The following is an 8297-nucleotide window of genomic DNA, read 5'->3' as shown; positions in this document are numbered from 1 at the left end:
GAAGCGAAAGCCTTAAAGTGTATTACCACGGAAGCAACGGCAGACGCTCTTGTTAGTCGGTATAGTCGTCTCGGAATCCCCGAGGAAGTTTTTAGCGACATGGGGAGCCAGTTTTTCTTCGAGTGAATGTAAGAGGTGTCGCGTCTCCCTAGAATTCGACAGATGACACCCACACCGTATTACCCGATGTGTAACGGATTGGTCGAGAACTTTAACGGTACACTAAAGCGGATGCTAAAGAGACTATGTTCGGAGCAACCCCGACAATGGTACCGGTACATGAACGCCTTGTCGTTTGCCTATAGAGAAGTTACGCAAGAATCTACGGGCCTTGCCCCTTTGAGTTACTGTACGGAAAAGCAGTAAGAGGTCCCATGCACATACTACGCCGCCTTTGGACCAAGGAGGAAGATGAACCCAGTGTGCAGACGTCATACCATTACGTGTTCGAGTTGAGGAAGAGACTGAAAGAAACGCTAAAACGTGCCAGGGAGAAGCTAGAAAAGTTGCAAACACGGCAGAAGCAATACTTCGACCGTAAATGCAAACAACGAGAACTCGAGAAAAGTGATCAGGTACTGTTACTGCGGCTTACGGATAGAAACAAGCTTATCATGCAGTGGAAGGGGCGCTATACAATCGAAAGAAGAGTAGGACCGATGGACTATGTCGTCAACGTCAAGGGCAAATCAAAAGTCTTTCATGTCAACTTGCTGAAGCGATACTACTCCCGAATCCATAAAGCGGACAAGAAACAAGACATCCCGGAGGAAGGAGGGGCGGTGCTAGAATTGGTGAACTTGGCTAAAATAGCAGCTGACGGTAAAAGAGGCCCAGATGACTCGGTAGATGACGACGATTTCCTTGACGTGAGCCCGTGTTGGGAACGAGAGACTCTCGATAATGTGAAATTGGGCGATGAGCTAAGCGTCAAGCAACGCGCACAAGCGCAACGTCTGATTAAGGAATTTAGTCCAGTATTCACCTATGTGTCTGGCGAAATGGACTTGATAAAGCATCGCGTTAAATTGAGTTTGGACGAACCAATGCGGTCACGTCGCTATCTAGTCTCGAACAGCGTGAGGGAAACTCTTCGAAAGGAATTAAACGACATGCTCAAATGAATATCATCTAAAAGTCAAGACTCTCGTATTTGTCTCCAATAGTCATCGTGAAGAAGCAGGACGGCACGAATAGGTTGTGCATCGATTTTAGAAAGCTCGACAAGATAAAATAGGTTGATCAAGAACCAACAAATACAGTTGCGGAGTCAATCCAGAACCTTAGCACCGACAAGTAGCTCTCAAAGATCGATCGGACCGAAGGATACTGGCAAGTGCTCATGGCCGAGGAAGATGTCCACAAGACCGCATTCTCTTCGTCCGATGGATCGTACGAATTTTTAAGAATGGTATTTGGAATGCTAAACTTTGGTGCGACCCTGATGAGAGCAATGAGGATTCTGCTTGAAGGCACGGAGAACGTCGAGCACGTCGTTGACGACATCCTCATGCATAACGCTACCTGGGAATAGCACTTGGGGACGCTACGAGAACTACTTTGAAGAATGTCTGCGGCTAGACCGACGGCTTGCCCTTCAAAGACCGTAATCGTCGCCCACGTAATCGATTTTGCGGGCTACAGAGTCGGTCACAGTGTTACTAGTCCGCTAGAAGAGAACCTGCGAAAGATTTGAGACGTCCAGAGGCCTAGAACCAAAAGAGAGGTTCGCTCGTTTATTGGGCTCACGAATTTCTAGCGAGATTATGCTGCAAATTATTTTGCGATTGCGGCCCCACTGACTGATCTAACAAGAAAGGGGAAACCAAACAAGGTGGAATGCAGCGACGCCCACGAAAGAGCATACACGACGGTGAAAGTAGCTATCACGTCGCGACCGATACTGCACTTTCCGGACCACACTAGGCTGTTTGTTTTGAGGACTGACGCATCCGAAGTTGGGATCGCCGCTGTTCTCATGCAGCGATTCGGCAATCGATTGTTTTCCATAACCTATATAAGCAAGAAGTTATCCGACCGAGATAAGAGGTTTTCGACTATAGAGAGGGAATGCCTGGCACTCGTTTTGAGCGTAAAAGAGTTGAGAATGTTCTGTATGGCCGGAAGTTTGCGTTTCAAACGAACCATCGATCTGTTTCATTCCTCAATCAAACCAAGTATGAGAACGATCGGGTCTTGCGGTGGGCTTTGTACCTGCAGGGGTACGCATTCCGGATCGACGCGAGCAAGGGCAACTCAGCAGGGTGACATGACGGCGGGCAAGAACGGAGAAGATAGAAGTACCCCGGCGCTTCTCTTAAAGGGGGCATATGTAACGTTTTTACCTACACATTTGTATGGATAGGCATGTATATAGATAATTATTAATTAATTAAGTTGCGTTGCCATAATTGATCAAGTCTGAGTTGTGTTGTCATATATGGCCATACATAAGTTGCATTTTTCCGGTATTTGACTGAACCGGCGTTTGGTTTGAGTGAACTAGTCATCTGGGGTTGGATAGTAGTCAGTCGGTGAAGGAGAGAGTTTGAGTGCGGGTGATAGTAGTCATCGTGTTTTGAGCACTCATTACGGTGTCGACCGCTCGTGTCTTCTTGCTGTACCTACATTGATGGTACTCGTCATCCAGCTCGTGACAGTACCATACACGGCAATTTGCTAGAAGCGCTAACAAATTTGCATGGCAAACCTGTGAGTTGACGTATGCGTGGTTTTCAATTATCTGGGGTATCATACTACGGTAAAGAGCACGACTTCCTGTTGTTGAGATTTTGTGTTCTAGTACGCCAATCTATTTCACTTAATTAATTTGTAGGACGGTCAGATAAAATTAAATTGGGATCGATCGGGGCACGTTGATCAACACATGTACAATGCAGTAGTAGGCGCAGTGCCCTTCTCAGAAAATTGTCGTGGCCGAGAAGGGTCGGTCATACCGTTTGTAACACTGTGGCGAGTTTCTGGTTGTATTATACTCCATGACGAGTTCTGCTTGTAACACTGTGGCGAGGTTTTGCTTCTATCACTGTGACGAGTCTAAACAATGGCCAACACTATATCTAGACTATCACATTGGTCACTGTCTATTATTGTACTACTAACTTGGGTAAATGGTGACTGTATTGCAACTGTTTAGCCATGCATGCAGCAGTATATGCCAAATGTCAAGATTTGATTTTTGAGAACATTAGCTCTTACAAGCCGCAGTAGCTGCAGACTTTGGTTTTGGTTTCCGGTTAATTAATTAATCTAGTTACAAAGTTGATACTGGATGAAATGTCTTATTCAAGCAGTTTGCTATCTGTAATGTATGGCTGAGAAAGTCAGCTAGAGTTAACTCTAGATGGCTCACCTAGATTCTCATATGAAATAAGGTGAAGTCACGTCCTACTGTGGGTCTAGGTATACTAGGCACAATTTTAGAACTTACCTTGCTACTATATATGTCAGAGTCTTGGCTATTATATTATATCTGACTCAGTGAATACCTCTAAGCAGCACACTTGCTGTTTCAGCTACTAAAATTCGATATACTAGTAAGTACAGTCACATCAATAATCACAACCAGTGCAGAGATGCAACCTGTTTTTGCTAATGGCAACCAAACTGTGGCACCAACTGAGCTAATGGTGCCACAGTATATATGTTAATATATATATATATATATATATATATATATATATATGTATGTATGTATGTATGTATGTATGTATGTATGTATGTATGTATGTATGTATGTGTATGTGTGTGTGTGTGTGTGTGTGTGTGTGTGTGTGTGTGTGTGTGTGTGTGTGTGTGTGTGTGTGTGTGTATGTATGTATGTATATGGTCTGTGTTGTCTAAAAATTGACGTGAAAACGTCTTCAATGAGTGGCACAGAGAATCTTTCTTGCAGCAGTTGTAATTAGAATTTCCAGATTTATTTGCATGGGCTAGATGGTCTTATCAATCTGCAGTAAGACTAACGTTTGGCCAAAACCACATTTCTTCTACGGTTGGTGTCCAACAAGGAGGCCCTTTAGGTTCTCTACTCTTTTCCCTTGTTGTTCTCGAGCTTTTGGATGACACCGGAAACACGAGTGACATTCAGTTGTCTATCTGGTATCTTGATGACGCCACATTCATTGGTAAGAGAGACTCTGTTTCCAATTTTCTGGGTCTTAGGATCTCCAAGGGTCCAGCCTTGGCCTTCAACTGAATCTACAGAAATGCGAAATCTTTTGGCTCTCTGGTGACCAGTTGTTTCATAACTTTCCCGCTGAGATAATTAGAAGTGGGTCTTCTTGTAATGCAGGAATGGAACTCTTGAGTACACCATTACTTGGCTGTGACCATTATTGTAGCAAAAAGGTGGACAAAGTTCTGGAGCCGCAGGAACTACTTTTAGATTTTAACAATCCACAAGTAGAAATTCAGTATGTTGCCAAAGTATTTGCAAACTCAACCATCTTATACAGCTCCCAGTCACATGGTCAGTGACCAACTTTCTCGTTTTGTCCTCGGGATGCAAAGATCTTTATGCTATATAACAGGTTTTTCCATCTTATTAAACTTGGCATGGATGCAAGCTTCTTTGCCAATACGTTTAGAAGGTCTTGGCTTGCGTTCTGCTCAATGTTCGGCTGCTGCTGCTTTTGTTGGTAGCTGTAACGCAAGCCATCAGCTTGTTAATCAGCTGTTAGGCTGTTCTTCTAAATCTTTGTCATCAGGATTAGATGATGCTTCTTCTACTTCTACTGTGGATATGGTTGAAATTCAGGGAGGAGTTGTGATGAAAGATTTACCTTGTCTGTAATGTCTTCCCTGTCACTTTTCCCGATCTTTTGTTGTTTCATAAAATCACTGCAGTCACACCTTGACGGAATTCAACTGCAGGCTTTGAAACAAGGGTGTAGCATCAGAGACAGAGCATGGATCAATACTATAGCTTGTCCTTATGCTGGAGCTTGGCAAGACCAACAGAAATCTCGGCCTGGCCATGCTTCAGCATGAATTTATAGTTGCCATCAGGTTATGGTTGGGCATTCCTATATTTCCTGCAGCAAATTCCAACAACTATACAGCGCGGATTTGTAGGAATGGCTTATGGAGCCCGAGTGCATGTCGTTTTCCCGTACGTCAGGCAGTGGATAATCTGACACGAAAATTGCAACAACTCGCAAGAAAGATTGGATCTATACGACCTAGGCAGATGTTACATATTTGATAGCTACAACTTTAGCTAGCTAGACAACAAACTAGCATGCGCGAGACTTCTAACTACATGGCAACTGCGATTGATCAGCAACGTCTCACAGCAATATCCAGAGAGCTGCTTAATAATATACAGTATAGTTTCTTGACGAGTTTGTCGTATAACGGCGGCTACATATACATATACATATTTTAACAGCAAAGATGGAGAAAATACTATTATTTGTGTCTTTCCCTCTGTCATTCCTCTCCAGTCCGACTAGTCTAGTTCACTTGACATCGCACAGAAGCGCAACTCCTCGTAAAATCCAGTGATCGGGATGCTGAGCGGTCTTCAGACTGAGAGCAGTGATGTAAGTCAGGTCCGTACGATGAGGTTTCTTGTATACGGGACACTGATATAATTTTGAATCTTTCGGTCCCGTCGAGTTGACAGCGTAAACATGCACGACGGGCAATTGTGTGAATAGCACTTTCGGTAAAGGTTCGGTTAGTTTGCAACCTCTTCTATCCCATCCGGCTCCGTCAAGAAACAAGCCGTGAACGTACACGCCTTCCTGTGGAGGAGACGCGATGTCGGCCTTCATCTGTCGAAGAACTTCGTTGTGCAAAACGACCGAGTCGAGAGCCCAACCCTTGTGTGCTCGGGTAACTTCCTGGCGCATTGCAGTTAGAAATCCTTGCGGATTAAAAAAGCCAGTCATCCAAAACACGTTCGGACGCCCTTCAAAGAGCCAGCTAGAAAACTGAGCGTTGCGCTCCAGCAGTTCTGTAAACCAGAATCCCAACGTAGAAGATTCCCACGAAACCTGCAGAAAGAAAACGACACATTTTGCAGTATAATTAAAATTTTTGTAGAACGCGCTTAAATTATCATGCAGTTTTGCATTTGACCGGTTACTGTCAATTAAGTTATTATTATTAACAACAAGTTCACTGTTGCGTGCGAGAAAACATGCATTGCAGATAGCATTTGATTCTGTATACCTTCCCCCATAGGAGAGGAACTTTCGCGTCAAATGTGTTATCCAATGCGTCGCGCAGATTCTGTAAATAACAAAAGGTCATCATTTGCAACATCAGTACTGTCAGATGAATGCAGCTTAGATACGTGCCTCACTCATAATAATTGTTCCATCGATTGCTAATTTCAAGTCAGTAAGCGTCAATCGAACGAGTTTAATGACTCGCTGCATTCGGTCGATCTCTTGACGCAGAAAAATATTCATCGAAGAGAGAGCACCCATTTTCTGCAAGCGCTCTTTCACCTGCAAAGCAACAGTTAGCACATATCTAGGAGTTACAAGGCAGTCAGTACTGCCACGTCGTCACCTCGTGAGGCAAATAGTCAGGTGGTAGCTTGTCGAGCATGTCTTGAGCGAGACGGTACACAATAACTTCACGTGTTTCTCCGCTGCCCGTGCTGCTGTCTTTAGGCTGAACGTTAACGATAATATCCAAGACTTCTTTGGCGATATTGCTTTGATAACTGCAACATATTATACAAACTTATACGCAACGTTGCAAAGAAACTAAACGAATTCGATATCAGTACGTAATATCAGCGTTAGGATGCAAGCCAAACGCTTGCGGAGAGTCAACTAGAGGCAACTCCTCTATGGCATCGAGGTAGTCGTCAACAGACTTGCAGTTTGGTATGACATATCCTCGGTAAAAGCAAAAGGAATCGTAAAACATATGCTCACCAAACCAGACCTACAACGATAAGACATTAAATCGTGCTGAAAATATTTAGTGTATGTATGGTCGACCTTCGCAAAAGTATTGAGAAGTCGCTTGTCGTAATCATCTGTCACTCGTCCGCCATATTGAACCTCACCCAACATATAGTGAACAGTATTCCAGGATACACCCTAAGTCAAATTACGTTGTGATTATGATATGTTATGTCAAGAAAATAACAATGCAGGTCAAGTCTGTACAATGAATGTGGTAATACGTTTTAGCAATACCGAATTCACGAATCATTAGTTTATTGATTTACTCAAAACGACCGCCAACTTGCACAATGAACAAGTACTAAAGTGCTACAACCTCGGCTGCTGCTGCACATGTATTGGCACCTGCTAATTAATTAACACGAAGAGCGTGAGAAGGGGATTGCCTGGCACGTGGGATTGACATCTGGCACGCTAATTAGTGACACCAGTGATAACAATGAGCGCATACCGGTACGCTGCAATTGTCCGGTCGTGCCTCCGTCTAGTGTAGAGGTATTACTGTAACCCTAGCGCATGCGCACCTAGGATTAACAAAGCAATAACAGTGATTACTGTGGAGGATTGCTTCACAACAAATCGATTCAATTGTTTTCTCTCTCTAGCTCTCGTTACGCATGCGTGGGCCTCGCAGTCCGGCCCAGACAACCATACTACGTTACCCCGTCTTTTAAGCTACCAACTCAACTCAATTAACGCAACTCAACACCCTGGTACAACTAACGTCCCCTACGTGCCAGCTTCCTGCGCTTTCATCGACAGTTTCACATGGCGCCCAGACGTCGTCACTGTCCCTGACTTGTATAGAGACCGTCCTGAGTGCCGGTGCTCGGTAGGGTCGTCCCCTGATCTTGGCTCCGGATCGATGCTCCCTGTTCTCACGTTATTGCCCCAGTCATGTTAGATGAAGGCTCCACAAAACTTTCCGTAGGTAACTGGGTTGGCGGGGCGTGATCTGTAATCTCTTCTCCGCCTCCTGAGTCTGCAAGCGTAGGGGTAGAGTTCCATGTTGTCTCCGCACGAACTGCAGGAGCGGGTGCCCGGGTCCAAGCTTTGGGCATATCCTACTCATCTCCTTCGGGCTGTCGATTATACTGCCTCACATTTTGTGGATTCCTGAGCAAAATTCGCTTACCGTCCGACATTCCACCTGGTGCCCTTACTGTTCCACTACTCGCCACCTTTTGGTGGTATCTGTGCGTCCATCCTGCAGTATCACGGTAGTGCTCGGTTTCAGTGTGGGTAGCGGGTGGACCCCTCTCCTCGCGTCGTGGCCATCCGCCATCTTCGCCTTCGCTCTCAGCTGGTGTGAGGGGTTAATCATAACAGGGTGGTGATAGGATG

General features: G+C 44.8%; 1 protein-coding gene across 1 annotated transcript; it reads right to left on the bottom strand.

The window, feature by feature from the left end:
- Positions 1-5176: 5176 nt before the first annotated feature.
- LOC134184768 (dynein axonemal heavy chain 8-like) lies at positions 5177-8014 on the bottom strand. The gene is made up of 7 exons (XM_062652513.1): positions 7844-8014; positions 6987-7088; positions 6770-6930; positions 6547-6703; positions 6330-6482; positions 6202-6261; positions 5177-6023 (listed from the first exon to the last, which is right to left on the bottom strand). Exons 1-7 carry the CDS (start codon positions 8012-8014, stop codon positions 5484-5486), a joined length of 1344 nt encoding a protein of 447 aa, XP_062508497.1. The 3' UTR covers positions 5177-5483.
- Positions 8015-8297: the final 283 nt, after the last annotated feature.

This window comes from Corticium candelabrum, chromosome 9, assembly GCF_963422355.1.
Source record: "Corticium candelabrum chromosome 9, ooCorCand1.1, whole genome shotgun sequence".
NCBI classification, from domain to species: domain Eukaryota; kingdom Metazoa; phylum Porifera; class Homoscleromorpha; order Homosclerophorida; family Plakinidae; genus Corticium; species Corticium candelabrum.
This window is presented reverse-complemented; position numbering and strand designations above follow the sequence as displayed.

Excerpts from the sequence above, each read along its gene's own strand:
- LOC134184768 (XM_062652513.1), bottom strand. The coding sequence starts at position 8,014 with ATGCCCAAAGCTTGGACCCGGGCACCCGCTCCTGCAGTTCGTGCGGAG. Across the intron at positions 6,704-6,769 it reads CATCCTAACGCTGATATTAC|TTATCAAAGCAATATCGCCA; the intron begins GTACTGATATCG and ends AATATGTTGCAG. Across the intron at positions 6,024-6,201 it reads TTCCTCTCCTATGGGGGAAG|GTTTCGTGGGAATCTTCTAC; the intron begins GTATACAGAATC and ends TTCTTTCTGCAG.